Below are 22,680 nucleotides of genomic sequence, written 5' to 3' on the forward strand. Positions count from 1 at the left end.
TGACTGTTGTTTTGGCAAATTTATACATACATCAAAGAACCCCGGGAGGGCAAAATCAATTTAGAGTCTTCCACTCTGACTTACAGCACAGAGCAGGTGTTGCTTTCAGACTATTATTTAGTATCAGTGATTATTACTAGTACATCAATTATCTGCTAGCTTTTCTTTAGATTATGCCTCATTAAAAGTAATTATTGTTGTCAGGTCACTTTTGTTGTACAAAGTACTATACATTTGCTCAAATCTTCTAATATTCCTCCAATTTTCACATCTTCGCTGAAAGAGCTTTGCAATGGTGACTCACACTGTGTCCACAGGTGCTGTACCATGATGATGGCAGCGTGAAAGGTGTGGCAACAAATGACGTGGGCATAGCAAAGGATGGCTCGCCAAAGGTATGCATGCAATGTGTGCTGAAGTACAGCTGTGTAAGCATAACAAAGTTTTTGTTATATCGGTTCCGAAACACCACTTTTAATTATGGGCATGCTTTGGGCATGTATCATGTGACACCTGTTGCCAACAGAATGAAACTGCACTTTGATGCATTTTCGCTAATTATCACGAGATAAAAAGTGCTAGAAATTGCATATTTCACTCGAAGAAGCTCATGATTGGAAATGCTGTTTATACTTGGTCTTGCCTACAGTGAATTTACAGGTGCACATTTTTCTTTTTATGGTAGATGGCAAATGATGCTTTGTAGTTAGTTTTGTTGTTCCTAGGTGCCCCTGCAATCAGCAGACCCCCATGCTTTTCACCAAACACTGCGTCTCGATCCTCAAACAAGGAGTATGGGGAGTTTTGCCATAGGTGTTAGTGAAAAATGAAAAACTCTAAAGTGCATGTACACACTCAAGCACTATATTTCATTTATTGCCTCCAGTGATCATCCCCAATGAAGAGGAGGGAATAATAATATAATAACAATAGTACAGTCAAACCTCGTTAATACGTAGTTGGCCGGGAATGACGTTTGGGTACGCACTAAGCGATGTACGAATTAACCGTCAGTGCCGGTTTAGCGGCTACTTACCAGCCAGAAAAGAACGCCACGATCCCCACAAACACACTCTCACGCACACACAGGCACGCTAGCTTTATTCACTGGCAGGCAGCAAAAAGTCAGTTATTTTCACTTGCCGCCGTGGTGGCCTCGCCGCGACGACGGCATCTTCGAAGTCAGCAAGTCCAGCAGCCAGTTTGTCCATTAGGCCTCGCTTCTCTGCGAACGCTCGCATCACTGCCACAGCACGCGCCGCGTCGGATAGTGAAGGGCTGTCGTCCACTTCGACATCGCTGTCCTCCTCACTTTCGCTTGAAGCTGGACGAGGTGCGACGGCAGCAACAATGTCGCTGTCTGAAAAGTCCGGGGAGGTGGTCACGTCGCCGTCGACATCTCGGAAGGTGCCGAAGTTCACCTCCTCATCTGCTGCACCTTGCCGCTCGAGCACTTCAACCAAAAGGTTCTCGCAGTCCTCGGCGTCTTCACCGTCCGCGTCGTCGTCGCCTTCAAGTATTTTGAATTGCGCTCGCGCGAAACAATTCTGGATTGTTGCCGGCTGGACCTCCCTCCATGAGTGCGCGAGTAGGTGTACAGCGCCCAGTAGGTCTATGGTGTACGTTTTGCCGCTATCCATAACAAGCAACATCCTCCGTAGCAGATTTTTGCGGTACGTCTGCTTCACTCAGCGGATGATGCCCTGATCGAGGGGCTGGGCGAGCGCTGTCGTGTTCGGGGGCAAAAAGAGCAGCTTAATTGCCGTCAGGTTGTCCAAATCGACATGCGCCGACGCATTGTCGAGAACGATCAGGACATTCCTTTTCTTGGCAGCAAAACGGCTGTCCAGCTGGCGCACATACTCCTCGAACAGCTGAGCAGTCATCCACGCCTTTTTGTTGTGCTTGTAAATGACATCGGATGGCAAACGGGCGCCTTTGAAGCAACGCGGTTTTCCGTACCTGCCGATCACCATCAGTGGCAGCTTCTCACTACCGGTCATGTTGACGCCGAAAGCGACCGATACCCGATTTTTGGCATGTTTCCCGCCGGTGCACTTTTCATTCTTAAATGCCAATGTCCTGTCCGGAAGCAGGCAGTAGAAAAGTGCCGACTCATCAAAATTGAATATGTCGGCGGCATCGTAGGCTGCCAAGGCTTCCTGCAATTCGTTGTGCTGCCACTCATCAGCGCCTTCTTTGTCCGCTGCAGCAGCCTCACCGCAAACAGCTTTCCCCACTATGCTGTAGCAAGCTTTAAATCTCGACAACCAGCCGTTGCTGCAGGCAAAACCGGTGCAATTCAGCTGAGCTGCGAAAGTTAGCGCTTTCTCAGCCAGAAGGGGTCCACTGACTGGCAGGTTCATGCTACGCGCCTTCTTCAACCAAAGCAGCAGGGCCTTTTCTACTTCGGGAAAAGCAGAGTCTCTGATGCGGCACCTCTTCAGATTGCTGCCTGAGCCGCCCCGCAACTTTTCGCGAGCGTTCCATATTCCGCACACAGCGCCCCGCAACTTTTCGCGAGCGTTCCATATTCCGCACACAGTCGTCAGAGGCAAGTTCTTCTCACGGGCTACCGCAGATTTCTTCGCTCCATTTTCAATGGTGCGAATGATTTCCAGTTTTTCCTTTACACTCAAAACGTGATACGGCATAACAGTCTTCACGTGCAAATTAAATCGCACAATACGCGCACCAAACAATGCAAAAAAAAAGAAGGACACGCCGCGCAAAAGAACGTTGTAAAAGCACACAACACTACGCAAAAGCACACCACCACTGCCGTTAGCACTGGTGGACACGGGAGAATGAAAGAAAAGAATAAAGAAACGTGGCGTTTGAGCCGTTACGATGCTTGGATTGGATTCCAAAGTGACAGCGAATTCCCCTACCCTCAGCTCCTGCGGGCTACCAGAAGCTAATCTCGAAGGCCACGCTTTTGCGCCCTTTGATCGGCAACAACCGTACGAACAAAAAATACGTCGACGTGGCCATGTTGTGACGTCACTACGCTGACAATTGTAGTTTACCAATCTCGAAGGCCATGCTTTTGCGCGCTTCGATCGGCAACTCCTGTCGTCGCCACTGAAATTTTGGCGATTTTCTGCCCGTGAACATATAAAAACAAAGAAAATGGTACGTACTAACCGTATGTAATGCAACAAGCGACTACGGCTTAAGCGGTCAGCCAATACATGGGGTTCAATGGGGACCGGGTGGGGGAATCTTCGCGACTACGTTTAAACCGGACTTACACATTAAGCGGGTACGTATTAACGAGGTTTGACTGTAATGAGTTGTAGTTATCCTGAAAGGCGAAGCATTGGAGGCAAAAGCAAAGTGTTAATTACATGAAGTAAGGTGTGTAATTTTATTACTGGCCATATAAATTGCAATAAATGTTGGCTTGCTAACTAAACAAGCATGGTGTCAACTGCGCACAGACAGACGTGAACAGATCTCACTTGATGACAGCGAGCACTGGCTGTGGTAATGTTGGCGCGATGAGCATGCATCTGTAGTGGGGAGTGAACGCTTTGTGCTGTCATTCACTGCGTCTCTAAAACTAATTACACGACCTCCAACACTAGGTGCATAGGAAGACAGCTCGCATGAAGCCATCTTGACTTGCCCTTAGGCCTGGCACCCACTGCAGATAACCACGGCATGTGGGCCGTGTATGCGCTAAGCCGTGCGGACAGCTATGCACAGCCACAGCTGGGCTTGAGGAGGAAATGCGCTATCTTCCCCTAGCGTGCACTCGATCGTGTGACCTCCAACATTGGGCTTGCGGGAAGCCAGTTTTGCACATCAAACCAGCATCCTTTTTGCTTATCCTCAAACGCTTGTGCTTGCACCTGCAGCATACAGCGCGCAGTCTCCTCCTTCTCATCATACTTGAACTTTATATGGGAGATCATGGCGACTCACCTGGAGTGTTCATAAAGTTACTATTGCAACAACAACAACCAAAATAATAATGATGATGATAATACTAATAATAAATGTGTGTATAGACTGTAATGGACAATTAAAATGTGAACAAGTTAGGGCTTATTAGAATGTTTTCTATCGTTCTTTCTTTCATCAGTTTATGTGTTATGTCGACATGCTTTCGCCTTGTGCACTTAGTGTGATGCCTATACCATCTTTGACGACTGGATAAGTAGTGGTGCGAGATCGTGCTGTCGAGCTGTTACTTGCGAGAGGTGTTCAACGTTGTAATTTGTTGTTTATTTTACAGTCGTCCGCAATGGTGCATACCAAACAGCTGTTTTCTCTGAGCTTCCACAGTTCTGTGATGAGAAGCTAAAGCTGGGCCACAACTGCTGTAGAACTGCGCTTTGGTGTGCCAGGCATTCTACAGGAATCCTGCTGCAGAACGTGATGATAGATCCCGTGACTCGCAGACTAGCTGCTGAAACTTTTGACAGAGACCATGCCACTTGTGCAGGTGGATGCAGAACGGGTCGCCACATTCTGCTTTTGTTATGTCAGGGTAGTTTATATGTGGATAGCATATTATTAGACTTGGCATGGTGGGCTGCATTAGTGTCAGTGTTTTGTTGAAAGCAGCAGTTTGGGCTTGTTGGATCTGTTATACTGGGAAACTATGTAGCACTAAAAAGGCAAGGATGGACATAAGAATGACAACACACTTTGCTAACTTCCAACTGTTTATTTTGAGAGACTTACACGCTTTTATGTAGACCTCTTGCACCTCTCAACTGGGGCGTGATGTCGTGTGAAAGGTGGTGTGCGTACATGACAATGCAAGAAAGCCAGTTCCTTTACAGATAGTGGTAGGGTAGTAGTGCTCACTCACTTTGAATTTTTTATAGCTGATGCACAAGGAAGGAAAACAAGCTCAAGAAAGAAGTATATCTTTTTTAATCTAGAAATCAGCAAGAAGAGGTTCTTACAAGACTGCTTGCAAAGTGGGCATACTTTAGTAGCAGTCCCCACACGTGGATGCATTGTTTCATCCTTTCTCCTCCTGCGGACATGCAGGAGCACTTTGAGCGAGGCATGGAGCTGCATGCCAAGTGCACCATCTTCGCCGAGGGCTGCCACGGGCACCTGGCGAAGCAGTTGTTCAAGCGCTTCAATCTGCGCGAGGACTGCCAGCCGCAGACGTACGGCCTGGGGCTCAAGGAGCTCTGGGAGGTGGACCCCACCAAGCACCGACCGGGCCTTGTCATGCACAGCATTGGCTGGCCGCTTGTGAGTAGTTCTGCTTGCTTGTTTTACAGCTTTCTGGCTCAAGATGATGTAGGGCAATAATCATAATCTAAACGAGGTGCCTGGATTGGTGCACATTGGCTAGAAATGGAGAATCTCGATGATACAAATCTCTCGGGACAGCACAAAAAGTCGTGTCACTCAGAATTCATATCACCCAAAAAACATGAAAAATTCTGGAAATTAGGGGGAAGCACGACAATGAAATGATTGGCTTGCTCAAAATATCTGATTTAAAAAGAAAAAAAAAGGAAATCACATTTATAAGACCTTTTGTTATGTCATGGCAAAATATTTGTAAGAAATCCGCACCTGCCCTGGGTGCCGCTGACCCTTCTGATGCCACTGCCTGCAATGCCGTTTTCAAGTCACCATATTTGCTCTAGATCTATTGTCAGCATGTCATAGAGCACGGAGCAAGAGGAGTTATCAACATTGACCCACGCAAACCCACGTTATCAGAGAAAATTCAAAATACAAGCTAAATCAGAGTTACCCTCCACTCGAATTATCGTGGCTTTAAGGTGCACATTTTTCTCTCACATGACTTCATGTGGTGCCACCCAATAGCAGCAGGGCATTAGTGAAAGTCGGCGTGCCACAGTTGCCAAGTCTGCTCAGCCTGTTGATCGTATTCCAAGGCGGAAACCCATGACCTCCGCGACCATGTAGTATAATCTTGGAAGCCATAGCGTCACTTCTATGGTTACAACAGCATCTACGAGGCAGCCATTGGCGTGCCAAAGTGGTCGGCATGTGATGCATTGTTTCCGTGGTTGCAACACCTTGCCCGTCACTTTGTGATACTTAAAATGGTGGTAAAGCGTAATGCCATAGCTTTTTTCGCAGTACTTGCTATATCGTGCAAACTTAAATCACACATTACATTTTTAATCAAACATCATAGCATGTCGGGATATGGGGAGGATGCCAACGGCGCTACGCCTCGACACACCATGTACCGCGGTTGGCGCACGCCTTGCCCATCAACCGTGGTCCGGTATAAGCTCGTGGAAACAATAGACGACAACCACGTGTACATTCAGAAAGCATTTATTACGATTGTACCTAACACTTCGAGCAGGCCAGCTAGCTACAGCTGACATCACTGAGGGTTCCCTCGAAGAGAATAATACGCTAGGTAAGTAAGGGCTTTCGACTTAGCAGCTGGGGATAAGAGCGACCACGACGATTGCCACGGCAAAAATGCGGTTGACTAACTACATGCTGGAAAACGGCAGTGGCAGCGGAGACTTCCACCCTCGCCGCTTGCTGGGGTTCAAAGAGACTCGGGTGATAGTCAGAGGGATCTGATGTGACACACCAGGTGGCAGCTGATAGCGCTTGCGAATCCCTTGTGCTCCCCGCGAAAGGAAAGTTTCCCCTCTCCCCACTCTACCTGGCACGCGTGGGCCCGATGCGACGTTCGCCGGCACTTGCGACAGTCAGATTCCCACAAGCAGCACTCTCTTTTGTCATGTTATTTTTACGAGGTGCAAAAAATCGCTGCATCGAGATGATGCTATTAGTGCCGCTCAACAAGCTTTCCCTGGCACGTTGCAGGGCCCCTTTAAGTTATCCTGTTGTGTATAGTCAAACCTCAGTATAACGAACATGGATATAGTGAATTATCAGATATAACGATGTAAATCTAAAATTTGTGAATTTTTTCTACCAGTAATAGTGTGTAGATGCCCGACTCTACAAAGACAAAACAGGTTCATTTCATGCTGGCAAATTGTTGCATCAACCGCCCATCTGCAATTCAATATTCTTTTGCCTCTACCCTTACTTTGCAGCACAAGGACATCTACGGAGGGTCGTTCATGTACCATTTGGATGAAGGTGCCCCTCTGGTGTCCATAGGCTTTGTGGTCGGCCTGGATTATCACAATCCATACATCAGCCCCTACCAGGAATTTCAGCGATACAAGACACACCCCCACATACGTAACATACTCGAAGGGGGAAAACGCATTGGCTATGGGGCAAGGGCACTCAATGAAGGTGGCCTGCAGGTACGTTTCCTTATGAATTGTAAAACCTTGCTTGTTCAAAGCGATTAGTGTGCCATTATGCGGGGGAAAAAAAAAGAATGCATAGCGACAGAAGGTGTTCTTTATCTGTCATTCTTGTTTTTGTATGTTTTTGTGTGCATTTCCCCTTTGTGTGCACTATAGTCACTATAACAATGCAGAATGCAGTAGCAGCTAGCCCAGGACAATGCCCTACATCCACCTTTCTTGCTTGCATCAAGCCAATTCACTGTTGCTGGTAAATTCAGCGCCTGGATGTGCACTAAGCACAACTCTCTTTACCCAAAAAAGGGAAATCATTATGTGAATCTATCTATATTTCTGCACTGGTAAGTGGTGTGAAAAGTACGAGGGGAAGTAAAAAAGTAAAGGGACTTTGAGAAAAGGTACATTTATTCTAACGATAGAAAACTGAAACATACATTATTTTTCTACGTAACCTCCCTGCACTTCAATGCACTTTGCCCAACGTTTCAGAAGTTTTTTGATTCCGTCGGAAAAAAAGTTTTTTGGTTGCACCTGTAACCAATTTTGCACCGCATCAATGACGTCACATCGGTTGCAAATCTTCTTCCCCTGAGCGCTTCCTTGAATAGTCCAAATATATGAAAATCGCTTGGAACCAGGTCTGGACTATATGGCGGGTGTTCCAACAGTTCGAATCCCAACTCCTTTATTTTGTTTCGGCCGTCTGTTTAGCAGAATGTGGCCGAGCGTTATCTTGCTGCAGGATGACACCTTTTCGCAGTTTTCCACAAAGTTTGGATCTGATTGCAGGTTTCAGTTTAGTTCGCAACACATCACAATAGTTCTCACTGTTCACAGCTGCTTGGGGTGGAATGGGAAGTCAAAGTAAAGACAAAAGTGACAAGCGATTATGAATGGCGACTTTGCGGTGCTGAAGGCACGCGCCCTACGTAACCTCCTCGCACGCATCGACGCACGCATCGAGTCTGGACGAATTAACTACCATTCGCTGCAACAACTTGCAGTCGAAACCGCGGTCGCTATCTATGTGATCATCGATGGCGACTATGCAGTTTTTTAGGCACGCGGCCAACGTGCGTACCGAGTAAAAACGAAACTACTGTTCGCCGCAACCGCTGCGGAGGAAACTGCGGCCACTATCGATGCGATCATGGATGACCACTTCGCAGTTATGAAAGCCCGCGGCCAACGCGGTGTTATGCGCGGCGGTAAACGCAAGAATACAGGCTTTAAAGACACAAATAGACTCGAAGCGTTCCGACATTGCTGTCATCCACGTACGATTTCAACTAATGGATGTGGCGATGCGGACTCCGCCGCTTCATTTGGGTTGGACGCTAGCGCCGTTCTTGCTCTTTTGCGTCGCACGTTTGCGGTGCTCGCTCACCGAGCTCCGAAAGTAGTCCGAATTAACCGATGTGCGGCCAAATAAGTCCGAATTAACGAGAGTTTGATTTCATTGAATAATGCATATGCCGGCCGGGTGCACGCTTCTTGTTGAGAAGCGTGCTCGCTGCCGCCCTTGTCAGCGAGAGTTTCCCGCTTAACCGGTATTTCGTTTCACGCGTCTGCACTGTAAGCGGTATCATAGTCCCTTAATAGCTTTTTCTGGTCACGAAACTCCCGTCTCAGTTTGATATAGAGCCAGCGCCTGCCGCTAGGGGCGCCATAGTAAAAGAAAGGCCACCTAGCCGAGCGGCCGCCGCAGGCGGCGGTGGTATTTTTTCTGCTCAGGTAGCGTTGCGGCCAAAAGCCCAGTTTCTTTTCGATATTCTTTACATTCTATTTTGTCGTAGCAGTTACAGTATGCAAACGTGGACATCTGACAGTGTTTTCAAACCGAAATCAAGGCGCGTACAAAAAGTAAACAATCTCAAAGTCAGCTGGCGGCTCCGTGTGTCAGCAGACGACGCACATAGAATTCTTCTTACTGAGCAATCTGTCGTTAGTTGGCCCAACCGGCTTCGGTTAACAACTTTTAAGCGACTTTTATGCGCTGTACAAACAATAATACATTAGCGGCCTGGCGTTGCCAGTAAACGACAACCTGAGCTCAAGGTTGTGTGCTGTTACTGAATTCCGATTGCACTCGAGCCGTTCAGGCGATGGTGACAGATTCTAATCGCACGTAACACAATGTTCTATGACGTCGGAATTAGTTTAGAACAGGTACATTGGCAGATCGTAGCCGTGAATGAAGCGCTTGCTTGAAGGGAAGTATTGTCATTTTCATGTGCGGCAAAGTTTTCAAACGCGATTTTCGTTGTCAATATACCCTATGAAAACCCAAACCATTATGCCCGACTGACTCAGCACTGCGCTCATTCATCAACTCGCACACGCAGAGTGACGAGGATTGACGGTCCATTGCACTCAGTGCCATACCTCCTCGGCGAACTGCGACGCATAATAGTATTTGAATCGCGAGCTTTCTTTGAAGCAAATGTAGCCGTTGTAACTCGCGAAAATTCTTATGACAAATAACATTGAATTTTTGCTTTCACTCAGCACTGCTGTAGTGTAGAGCTCAAAAACGACCTGAAAGTTGTATTGACGCAGAAAACTGACATCCTGTTGCACTAAGTTTCTAACGTCCCATTTATCACGGCTGGAAGCCTACTTTGTTTCAGGAAACAAAAAACTTCTGTGACATGGCCCTTTTGTAAGCTGCGCAGCGCTGAGGTAGCAACCTTAAGCAAATGTTAGAATTGTCAGTAGCTGTTGGTATCAGCATACAAAATCCATCGGCAAGAACTGAAACTAAGTGGCTATGCGAATAATTTGCCTTCTATAAACATCAACACAGAGACAGTGCAATCATGGTTAGAGGTCATACATATATTATGGTTTAAACCAGTACAAAGTTGTTATATGTGCCTATGTTCTCACGGAGGTACTAATAGGCACAGATTTTATTTGTAATGTACAAATGAAGCAAATCTTGTAAACAGAACAGGCTACTGAGAATCGCGCGTACACGCGCGCACACACACACACACACAGGCCGTCAAAAAACACAAGGAATGGCAGTAGGCCTGATGCGCGGCTTGTCCCACGGCAACGATACGGCGTCACCGTTTATCGTGAAATCGTCCGTACAGAGATGGATGATGGATCAACAGTGCTTCGTGCACACACGCACATGCTTGGACTCGAAGCTGAAATCGTCCGTTTCTTGCCGTGGTATGGCTCGCTTCCAATTCTCGAAGTGCTCACGAACACTCGGCATGCAAAATAGCGATACCTTTTGTAGTGCCTTTGTAGCCGGAACGACCCCCCTGGCACACAACACCTGAACGGCGGCATCGTCAGGCGAACGTGCCACTTCAATTGTAGAATGCCAGAATTCGGATCTTGCCTAAAAATCAATCGCAAATATGAAGTTCGCGTCCAAACTTTCAGCCCACGCCGGCCGCATCTGCAGTCTCTCCGGGTTTAACACGGAGAAAGGTGGCCTCTCAGCTGCGGTGGCGCCGCAGCGCGGCGGCTTCATGCGACATATCAAGCTCTCCCATAGAGTGACGGCGGAGTTTCGTGACCAGAAAAGTATTGAGGGACCATGGCGGTATGCATATACATGGAGTTCTATGGGAGGGTAAACGGGAGTCGGAAAAGGCCGCGTTGTAGCTAGTTCTGCACTATAAATGGTTACATTATAAGTGGTCTATACTGTACTCTAGTGGAGTACCAAATTCGAACCGGTAGTAAATAGCCTGGTCCAATCGTTCGACTGAATTTCCTTGAAAGGTTGTAAAAGTACTGAAAGTTGGGCGAGTTGGTAGCTATTCATTGTGGAACTGCAGCACACACACCAGAAACGAGGACACAAGGCAAAGGTAGCTATTGTGTATTACCTTTGCCTTGTGTCCTCGTTTCTTGTGTCTGCACTGCACTTCCATATTGAAGGGTTGTTATAAAGCTTGCTTTCCATTTAGACCATGGTTCGCATTTCCAATCCTGCAGCTCAGACTCATGCCATTTTCTTGCTAGTCCAGCAAGAAATGGTCGCATCTTAACTAGACTGTCTCTGTAGGACTTCCATTCATTTTATTCTGCCGCCTGCTCGTAGAAACCTATCCAACTTTCTGGACTGTCAGAGGAGCCATCGAATATCTCTGGTTGTACACTTACGAAACGGCAACTCTCACAAAGGTACATACACTGCTGACATTAACATTTCAATGAGCTTGTTTTGCTGCTGTTTTATCTCCAACGACTGCAGAATAGTTGGCCTCACATAAAATGGAGATGGCTTAATGCTAGGGCATGTCTGAAGTCATGTCAACACAAGTTCGCCGAGTAAGGGTGCTGCTAGATTTATTTTTGCTGACCCTTTATCGAGAAGTTCCTTAGACGACATGGAGGCTTCAGCCAAGACGATGCCAACGAGCTCACCTGTGATTATGTGTTCAGGAAGGTCGAGGGCATGTTCGTCTTGGACCTGGCATTTCTTGAAAACAAAGCAGCCACCACAGTCTTCAACAAAGAATGTCGCCCACATCGTAGTTTCTAATAGACATTTTTAGCATGTCCGGTATTTGGGTAAATGCAAATAGACTGGGCGTTTTACTGGATGAGCAGAGGCACAACTGTAGCAGAGCTCAATCAGACAAACACAGAGCTAATATTGCAGTAACGAAGTGTATTCTACTTCGCTGCTGGTGCAAATTTCCGTCAGCAGCGTGATCGTGTTATTGCCGAAAATTTACGCCAGCAGCATAGTGATGTAAATTTGGTTGCTGCAATATTAGCTGTGCTACGACACCAGGTCGCTGGGCACCGTGCAGGCCACTCACGTTTATGCCTCCACCCCTCCGGTAAAATGCCCAGTCTGCCTGCGTTTACTGGAGTACCGGACAAAATAAAACTCTGTATTGTTGGCTGCGCCAAAATATGTAGTGCTACTGTACATAATAACTCAGAACAAATGTGATGCACATCGTCATTAGTCACTTCTTCTTTATTCTCCTCTTTCCGCTGCCTCTTCTGTTTCCATCTTGTACATTAGCGGTGATAACATGATATTGGATTGCTTCATGTCATCATACTTAGCGTTGCTGGTACACGGCATCAGCAAATTTTGCTCTTTGTCATGATATCATGGAGCTTCTACAACTTTAAAAATGTGTGTCAGTACTCCTGTCCAGCAAGCAGCAACATCGCGTTGCCATGTCACATGTCGCATAGCTGAGGAAATGGGCAGACTACATAGTCACAGGATCGATATGTATATTGAAGTCTGAGAACCTGCTAATCCTCAAAAGGCTACGAGCTAAGCCGGTCGTTCCGGAGCACATGCGCTCCTATCTAACTGCCCAGTTGACGGAAGTGGCTAGTGTTGTGGCAGCAACGATAGGGATTTACTGCTCTGCTCTTATGTTTTCATATGACATTCCAGAGCCTGCCGAAGCTAACATTCCCCGGTGGTTGCCTGGTTGGCTGCAGCCCTGGCTTCATGAATGTGCCCAAGGTGAAGGGCACCCACAATGCTATGCGCAGTGCCATGCTTGCAGCTGAGGCTGTGTTCGAAACTCTGACGGGAGAGAATGCATCCCCGACTAAAGGTGAGCACCTGCCGAGCTATTCCCGGCTGCAGTGGCCACATTTCAATACGTGTTACAGCAAAGGAAGTGTTTCTTGTGAAAAAGACTTCAGTTACTTGGCAAGATCAACTTGAAACCACATATGCTCGACATTCGCGCACATTTTGGTCAGTGGTTTCGATTGGCTGGCCCACAGCCCGCAGCAAGCCAATGTTCGATTCTATGTGTGACACTGATCGTGTATGCCATCAAAATCGATAGGCAACTCTTTGCAGGCCCATCGGAAGCACCATACTTGTGTATCTTTGCGTAGGCTTGATTGTCAGCATGCACGCTTATAATATTGGATAGTACAGTTAACTTCCACTAATTCAACTCCGCTTAATTCGATGTTCAGTTAATTCGATTCCGATCTCAGGTCCTGGCTGGCGCCCATGCATTTCTATGGGCCCAAGCTTTCGTTATTTCGATCCTGAAATTGGCCTTTGCCAGATAGCTCGAACTTGACCAGTCAGCACGTATGTGCCTGACCTCTATAGAGACGCTGATAGCGACCCCTTTAGTGGCATTGTATCTCGGTGAAGCTTAGGGGACAGTGAATGCGTTGAACACATAATCTCTCGTTGAAAACGCCTAATTTCGGCCCGTCCTAGGAAGATCTTCAAGCAATAACCACAGCTGACAACGTCTGATTATGGTGTTGGGCTGAAATGGGCTGTTCCTTCTTTTAAAAGAAAATTGGGCCGAAAATTGCCAGTGCGGTGCTATCGCACACAAAACCAAAGCCACCTTCGCAATGGTCGTATGCTTTACTGCATAACGCACATTTATTACGGCGGAGCTGACTTTAAAGGGTCCCTCACCAGGCCACATAGCAAATTTTGGTTATAGTACGCTGGAAGTTGTTACGTACCCTCTAAGAAGTGTTCTTGTACGTGAGAAGGCAAGGAAATGTTACTACTATAGATGCGAGAGCGGTTGCGGGCAAACAGGTTAAATTTAGGTACAATACGGTACGTTTCTACTATTTCTGAACAATAAACACCATGCACATTTGTAAAGCGGACAACTTACGCAAGGTGTGCAAAAGCAGAGCATTAAAGTGCACCGTAGGGTCTAGGCGACACTACTGAAATGGTCACACGTCAAATCAACACTTCTGTGCCCGCCGTGGTAGCTTTGCGGCTATGGCGTTGCTCGAGGTCGCGGATCTTGATCCCGAACCATAGCAGCCGCATTTGCACGGGGGCAAAATAAAAAACGCTCATGATCTTACATTTAGGGACACGTTAATGAACACCCCGGTGTCAAAATTAAACCGGAGTACACCACTACAGTGTGCCTCATAATCCGATTGTGGTTTTAGCACGTATATATAGCCCATAATTCATTTAAAGGTTAATGCTTCTGCCACGATATGATGTGCCATGTGAGGCAATAGATATGCTCAACCCTGTCTGAGGTTGTGAAGTATGGTGCACAACAATGCCTCAAGCAAGCACGTCCCCCTGTGTGTTCTGTGTACTACACAGACAAGTAGGAGTGGTGCACGCAAGGTAACGTTTAACATCAGCTCACCACTCTCGTGTTTGACTAAACGTTGATGAAATTAAACATTTGCCACCTGCATCACCGCTAATTATCATCAATCAAAGGAAACAGCACAGAAAGCTTTGCTTACATTGATTCCCACAGTGTGTGGGATCTGCACAATTTTTACTCTTACGCAGCCTCTAGGGGACCAAATAACGGTCAGCATATGCACAATCATGTCCACAGTAATTTAATATAAAATGCTTTCCATTGCACAATTCCGGATTTCAAGATTCCCACCAGTAGGTGTGGATAACCTTTGAGTGACGTAAATCGCGAGTACCTGACATCACGGGGTTCACATGAACCACCAAAAGCACTGATGACTACGAACTCACCCGTTGCCTGCTCAATTTCACAATTTGTGCCATGTTCGTTGACACAGGAGCTAAGTGGGAGACGCGCACTTGCGTCTCCTGGTCGTATTTCGGCAAACTGACGTGTAGCTGCTCTGAAAATGTATCGCCACCAGCCTCCTTACGGTCACACTATTTTGCTCTCAACAATGACGTTTTCATGATGGCTATCGTGAGTCCAGAGAAGGGAGCCACGTTTCATTTATAGACTTTAAAATTGAAATAAATTTGGCACAGACACTTAAGAGTGCTTTTGTGTGGGAATGCGAAAGCATTATAGTGGTCCCTTTGGTGAAATGGTTTTATTTTGTACACTCATTTTATACACTCGTGATGTCACGCCACTTGTTCCCCATTGGCTGTGCCGTCACGTGCCCAATGACGCATGCACTGGGCTACACCTTAGTCAGCCAAATGGCTGCGACGTGACGTGTGCAATGATGCACGCACTAGGCACGCTTCTCCGTGGCGTCGGAGAAGCGTGCTCATCTCACACTCCGGAGGATCAAGCTCGATTCCCCCCCAGACTGAAATGTATTAAAGCCATTAATTTACTTTGTTTGCAGGAACCCTTTTACTCTGCGCCGTCAGCCATTTTTGGTACCATTGCTCGGTCACGCCGTTGCTGCCACCAACGAATTTTTGCGCAATGGGGCATATAATCGTTTTGCATTAATAAATTATCTTTTAGCCATCTGCTGTCAGTCATACTTTGTGAAATAATTCCTCATAAGCATGCAAAGCTTATGCTTTAGTTAATTTAGCCTTTAAATTTAGTGTTTACACTCCTTTAATGCGAATTGCATTAACGTCGACATTCATCATGAGATTGGTATTGACCATTTTGTCATAAGTAGATTGCACCGTAACCGCATCTGTAATTATTTAATGTTTGTGAATTTTGTAAAGTAAGCTCTTTGATCAAGTGATCAAGGGCTTGAAAGCACACTCAAAATCATAGACTGATAAGCTGCACTCACTAAGCTGCAGATTACAGGTTTCTTAGTTCAAAGCAACAGTGACAGTAGCAAGAGCCGACACGCTAGCATCACATCACGGCAGCTCATTGCAAAAATAAATTGATTGCTGTGTCGCTGGTTGCATACTTGGGTCATTCTGGATGGATGGATTTTTGTTGACCAATTTCATGAATGTTCCGGTCCTCAGGTTTGGAGCCTAGCAGCTACGAGCAGAAGATACGCAACAGTCCAGTGTGGAAAGAGTTGCACTCTGTGCGGAACATCCGGCCTTCCTTCAACACTCCACTGGGCCTTTACGGCTCGGTCGTGTACACAGGAATTTTTTACTTCCTTTGTCGCGGCAAGGAGCCCTGGACACTGTCCCACAAAGGTAATCACGTTCATTAAAGAATTGTCTCCCATTTTTATTATTTATCTTTGCTCATTTATGTAACCTGGAGTTGATGTAGCTTTAATTATAAAGTAGCAGGATAATTTATTTGTGCAAGCTGTCAAGTTTACGCTCGACCTGTAGCACAAGTAAAACATATATTTTTGGCGGTTGACACTTCTAGACTAGGGACGTGGGAATATTATAAATTTTTGAATAACGAATCAAATGTTCTACTCGATTCGGTCTTCTAATTGAATAGGCACTACTATTCATAAATATGAATATTTTTCAAATAGTTTTCCAATATTTCAAATCTCCAACTGTGCCCAGTCCAGCATAATGTTTAGGCAAATGTGCGACAAAATTAATCCCGGCGGCCATAGCAGACATAAAACACGAGCCTATACCTAGTGGAGCATGCTATGTGACTCAGGGAGTCAGGCTTTTCTAGCTAAACCACTATCACACACACTCACAAATGAGTCCCGAGTATGCGGATAAAGTGCTTACTTGATCCTAATGCTTCAGTTGTGCATTTAATGAACAATACTTCATAACGTACATTGTAATGACAAAAACTTACTAACGTTTTCAGTATACTAGGATGTGAAAATTATTTTATAATAATGCTGGAAGTGGCTGCTCCTTATTAGAAAACTACTCAGTTCAATTCGCTCTTGGCACTATTCAATGCGTATTCGATTTGATCTCGAAAATGGCTATTTGCAAACCTAATAATTCCTGCTCTAGATGCTTAAAGGGGTCCTGAACCCCTTTTGGCTTGGTGAAAAAACACAGTCCGCGAATGGCATATGCTGCTGTGAAAATCTCAGCCAAATATTGCAGTTGTGCGCGGCCCGTCCAGCTCCCAAGCGGTCCGCGATCACCTTTTTTTCAAACAATCTCTTTTCAACAGAAGCCTGCTCCTAAACATTTTCTGTCCATATGCTTTCATGATTGTCTAGTGTGTAATGCCAGTCTTAGTTTTGCTGATAGGCACATTGAACACCACACTAGTCAACCAAAATGTTGAAACTCTAAATCCATTGCAGAAATACAGCCACTTGGCTTCTGTTCATTGAGGCGTCAAATTTGCTAAGACTGAACATCTCAGGCAACTTGTCAATGGCTTAGATATGCTTATGAAACAATCAATGGAGCTATTTTCTCTTTGCTGAACATCAGTCCTTGTAAGGAACATTCCTCCAGCTAAACTTTTGTTTTCTTACCTGCTAGCTGGTACAAAATTCTGTCTGCTTAACGTCATATGTTTGTGCTTCTTGCAGGCACCGATTCCGGCAAGCTTGAACCAGCCAAGAATTTCAAGCCCATCGAGTATCCAAAGCCAGACAACGTGGTTTCATTCGACCTCCCGTCTTCTGTCGCCCTTACAGGCACCAACCACGAAGGAAATCAGCCACCCCACCTGACCCTCCTCGATGATAATATCCCTGTTGAGCGCAACTATGCCATATTTAATGGACCGGAGCAGCGATTCTGCCCTGCAGGCAAGCAACATTTGTTGTGTAGAAATTTTGTATGTGGTGTAATATCAGCATAATTTAAAACGTGAACAATTTGAAAATTACTCCAATGCATTGTTGCATTTTTAACAGTGTATGTTCCGAATTCAGAATTCGGAACATACACTTGGGGCTGCTTAGAATCCGTCTACAAAGCGATTACACGTCTCACTTTTTGTCGGTGATCGCGTCTCAATTTGAGCTGATGATATCTGTCCACGCTGAATGAAATGGAATGCTACATTTGTATTAAACCAGCAATTTCTGCACGGGTGTGACCTCAAAAATGGCATGTGGGCATATCAGCCTAATTTATGTCCATATTTATGTTCAGTTAAACCTCGATATAACAAACTTCAATATAACGAAATTTCACTGCCACTCCAAGGGAATACCAATACGATAAACGGAAACTTCCGTGGGTGCAGATGGTCAGATAGTAGAGTTACACATGGCTGCTTGCGAATGCACCCCTCAAATCGCACACCGTGCCACCAGAGCAGAGTGACCGCCGAAGCAAGCGAAGTAGCGTCATGTTCCGCGTGAAGTGCAATAAGACCCTATTGCCCGCTGTATGCTTTAGGTGCGAGTGAAAGCATGTGAGGGTGAGCCAAGATGATGGCTTACGTCTTCCCGTGCGAGCAAGATGAAAGGTGGGCAGGGCAGCTAGCTCACAGCAACGCAATCAAGCGTGCGCGAAGGGCAGGAAGGAGAGGGCAGGTTGGTGCGCATCTCCTTTTTTAGCGTGCCCATGGCTGCGCATGGCTGTCAGTATGGAGAGGTAATCTGTCACATGGGCAACGACTGGGCGAGCTAACATGGCGTGGCATCGTGCACTGTCTTCCCGCGCATTTAGTGCTGGAGGTAATGTAATCGTGAGTTTCGGAGACACATTGAAGCAACAGGTATGCGAAGCATTTGCTTTCCTCTGATGGTCCTTTTCGTGATAGTGTTGTCCCACTGTGAGTGACTGCAGGGGTGGAGTAGACGTGAAAGCGTGGCTGGCTACGCCAATATGAAGATATCGTCGACACAGCGTAAAACCAAATTTTTCGTTGCTGACTCAAGTTCAACAAAAGGAATTATTTCTCATTCAAATTTGCTTTCTTCAATTGCCCGATATTTTGGAAAGGTTTGCGGCCTTTTCCGTGTAAGAAAAATCCATTGGTGACTCAGCTTTTTTGCATAAAAGATCTGATTTCAATAGAATGAAATTTTGATATAACGAAGCAAATTGCCAAATTTACCACCTTCGGTATATCGAGGTTTAACTGTATATATTACGAAACCATACATGTAGAACAAAACCTTTGTTAAGCAGAGGTTTATGTTTCAACAGTAAAAAATGCTCTTTATTACATTAGTATACATTTATGATGGAATCTTCCTGAAAAGTTGACTATTGATTACTGGACTGAAAGCATTGGTGCTTACAGACAATGCTTACTGCCACTGGCCACTGTCATATTGCACCATGCCTACACATGCATCATCATCATCATGGCCTGCCAAAGCTAGGCTGCCATTTTTTTAACATGGGTTTAGTGATTTGCAAGGTAAAAATAATCATAACATCATTCCAGGTAATTACAACAAGGTGCAACTATGCAGGCAATGCACTGTCCTTTCATCATTAGTAGAGTGCTCCTAAGCTTCCTTCTTGTTGGCACCCTCCTGTTCTGCTGGCATGTTTTGGAGCGCATTCAACACATACCGTATTTAGCCAAATCTAATAGGACACTTTTTTCCCCAGAAAATGGGTCCGAAGATCACCTGCACATTATTTTTATTCAAAATACCTTACAGGCCCATTGAAGGGCATTGAGTAAGGGGGGCAACAGTAATTACAACTCAAAAAAATAAAGATACAGACAAAAAAAAAAGGCAACAATGCAAATATTACAAAAAGCAAAGTACAACATCTTTATACAATATTAATACGCAACGAATTCAAGTTATCACGGAATGTTTCGCAATTAGAGATGGATGCAATGTGATCCGGAAGACTATTCCAATGTGCAATAGCTCGAGGTAGTGGTGATGAGTTAAATGACTTTGTTTGACCAAGAATGCATGCAAAACTAAGTGCATTGTGAATGCGTCGAGATGTGCGCACAGGTACATGAAGCGGCAAACAGTGAAATTTATTACTATAAATGTACCTGTGAAAAAGACATAAAAGAGCGATGACACGGCGATCTTCCAATGACTGAAATGCAAGGTCTTGCTTTATTTGGGTAACACTTGAATGATAGTCGTAGTTGCCAGATATGAATTTGGCTGCCCTATTTTGAACACCTTCCAACATAAGGATTAGATAATCTTGATATGGTGACCATGTGGATGAAGCGTATTCTAATTGTGGGGGAACATAAGTAAGGTATGCTAATTTACGTACATCATAAGGTGCGTTGCGCAAGTTTCTGCGCAGATAGCCAAGAGACTGAGAAGCTTTCGATGAGACAGCTGCTATATGCGTTGTCCAGGATAAATCCGATGAAAGGTGAACGCCGAGATATTTGTACAATGGGGTAGCCGAAATTATGGTATCATCAATTGAATAGTGAAATACCGAGTTAGTGCGCTTTCTACTAAACGAAATTAACTTGCATTTTGAGGCATTACGGGACATTTGCCAAGTTACGCACCATCTATTGGTTAGGTCAAGGTCATTTTGCAGTTTAGAATGATCGTCGAAACATTTAATATTGCGGTAGATGACGCAGTCGTCAGCGAACAACCTAACTGAGGATGAAAGGTTAGCGGGAAAGTCGTTGATGTATATTAAAAAAAGTAATGGACCTAGTACACTGCCTTGGGGGACACCGGACGTGACGTCACAGAGGTTAGACGAAATGTTATTGACCACTGTAAATTGCTGACGTGAAGACAAGAAGTTACGAAGCCAAGACAGTGTTAAAGAATCTATACAAAGGGCAGACAACTTGGAGATTAAACGGCAATGAGGTACAGTATCGAACGCCTTAGCGAAATCGAGGAAGAGGCAATCGGTTTGATCGTTAGTGTTCATGTTGAAGTGAAGGTCAGTTGTGAATTCGAATAACTGAGTGTCGCATGAATAGCCTTTTCTGAAACCATGTTGACTAGGGAAAATAAAGTTATTTGATTCAAGGTGATCGTAGATATGAGAAGCTATAATGTGTTCAGGAAATTTGCAGCATATGCAAGTTAGTGAAATTGGACGATAATTACGGGGTGAGTGTCTGTCACCAGATTTAAGTAGAGGAATTACCTTACCAATTTTCCAATCCACAGGCAGCTCGCCTGATGATAAAGACTGGTTAAATAGAGTACACAGAAAACGACTGAAAATACCAGTAGTATTCTTGAGTATTTTAGAGTTGATGTTGTCAATGCCAGATGATGTGGAAACTTTATGATTTGTGATGAGGTTCGCGATACCTTCAGCAGTCAAGCTGATTGGAGCCACGAAAGGGAAGGGTTTATCTGGAACAAATGGCACATTGGAACAGTCTTTCTGTGTGAAAACAGACGCGAAATATGCATTGAAGGCTACCACAGAATCTTCGTCAGAAAGCGGAGTTTCTTTTGCATCGTGTGTTGGAATGTGATCAGAAGACTTACAGGGAGAAATTATTAGCCAGAATTTTTTGGATTATTTCTCATAAGTGAGGGCAAGTCTTGCGAATAATATTTCTTTTTGGCTGCTCCTAATGCTTTACAGTAAGCTTGTAAGCAGTGCTTGTACTTATCCCAGTAGGACGCGGAATTATTACGTTTCGCAGTATTGTACAAACGTTTTCTATTTCGCAGTGTTCGAAGTTGCTTATTAAACCAAGGGTTGGTTTTGTCGTTCGATATAGAGATTAGCGGCACATACCTATCAACTAACTCTAGTATTTTTTGTTTAAAGAGAATCCAGTTATCATTTATATATGAACATTTAGATATGAAACCTTAACTGCGTTCACAGGGTGCAACAGCCTACCGTAAGAGCTGTCAGATGCAGCTTCATGGCCATGACAAGACACATACTTCAAGTCCACTGCAGAGTCTCGCAAAAGTGATAGTAGTATCTCTGTAAGTGTTTGCTTGAGAATACCGCCCCTGTGAGTCTGTGGCCAATGAAGTACAAATGGCGATGACAACGCACCACTTCAGTTATAAAAGCTCATTTTAAAAAAAGTTTTATTCTGTGAGGGTAAAATGTGGGTTCTCTTCTGAGAGACAATGCTGCAGTGGCATTTTGATATTTTGTTAAAAACTAAAATTTTTGGCGCTAAAGCTTTTTTTGTTAATGTGTATTCATTATATGTGACATGGTTGACTGTCTCTTGGAGACGGACAACCATGCTTGTTTGCTTGTTATAAACTGTCGTTATGCTGAGTAGTTGTCATTTTTTGCAGGTGTGTACGAATATGTGCCCAAGGAGACAGGTGAAGGTGTGCGACTACAAATCAATGCCCAGAACTGCATACACTGTAAGACATGTGATATCAAAGATCCAAGCCAGAACATCAATTGGGTCACACCAGAAAGCGGTGGTGGTCCTGCTTACTCTGGCATGTGAACAAACATCCACGAGGCAAGGCCAACGAAAACCAGGCATACTCAGACAACAGAGTCAACAAGTTCGACACGGGGCAATGAAAACCGGGCTAGGTGTATATTTTTTAGCTAAAAATTGAGGGTACAACTCAACAATGTACAAATAAACAGAATTATTTACATCAAGTACAGAGAATTTTTTTTTTTTGCTGCACAGCAGCCTACCAAGCACTTCATTTTCCATAACTGTACTTTGTGACGCTGTCTGTATCCTTCATGAAGGCAATGTCAAGGCTAACGTTACAAACTCTTCTCAGTCCTGGTCAGAGCTCGGTGATTGGTTGGCAGTGTCGTCGTCCACAAATGGCCACGCATGCGCAAGTCTTGAGTGGTACTTGGTTGGCGTCAGTAGTCTGCACGCCTGCTGTCTGTGCTGAGGCTGGGTTTGGGCTATGGCACAGATGCGGCTCAAGAGAGCATTAGAATTCTGCATGCCGGCCGAGGACAACTGCAGGG

At 45.2% G+C, this 22,680-nt stretch overlaps 1 protein-coding gene across 1 annotated transcript in view; it reads left to right on the forward strand.

The window, feature by feature from the left end:
* Window positions 1-22,350, forward strand: part of LOC119450228 (electron transfer flavoprotein-ubiquinone oxidoreductase, mitochondrial-like) — a 30,100-nt gene extending 7,750 nt beyond the window's left edge. The window contains exons 7-13 of the mRNA XM_037713612.2: window positions 318-395; window positions 5,011-5,223; window positions 7,041-7,259; window positions 12,664-12,829; window positions 15,925-16,107; window positions 17,397-17,618; window positions 22,023-22,350. Of these exons, the coding sequence (XP_037569540.1) occupies window positions 318-395; window positions 5,011-5,223; window positions 7,041-7,259; window positions 12,664-12,829; window positions 15,925-16,107; window positions 17,397-17,618; window positions 22,023-22,186 (1,245 nt within the window). The 3' untranslated portion in view covers window positions 22,187-22,350. The remainder of the gene's footprint in view (window positions 1-317; window positions 396-5,010; window positions 5,224-7,040; window positions 7,260-12,663; window positions 12,830-15,924; window positions 16,108-17,396; window positions 17,619-22,022) is intronic.
* Window positions 22,351-22,680: the final 330 nt, after the last annotated feature.

The sequence above is a fragment of the Dermacentor silvarum genome, chromosome 4, assembly GCF_013339745.2.
Source record: "Dermacentor silvarum isolate Dsil-2018 chromosome 4, BIME_Dsil_1.4, whole genome shotgun sequence".
NCBI classification, from domain to species: domain Eukaryota; kingdom Metazoa; phylum Arthropoda; class Arachnida; order Ixodida; family Ixodidae; genus Dermacentor; species Dermacentor silvarum.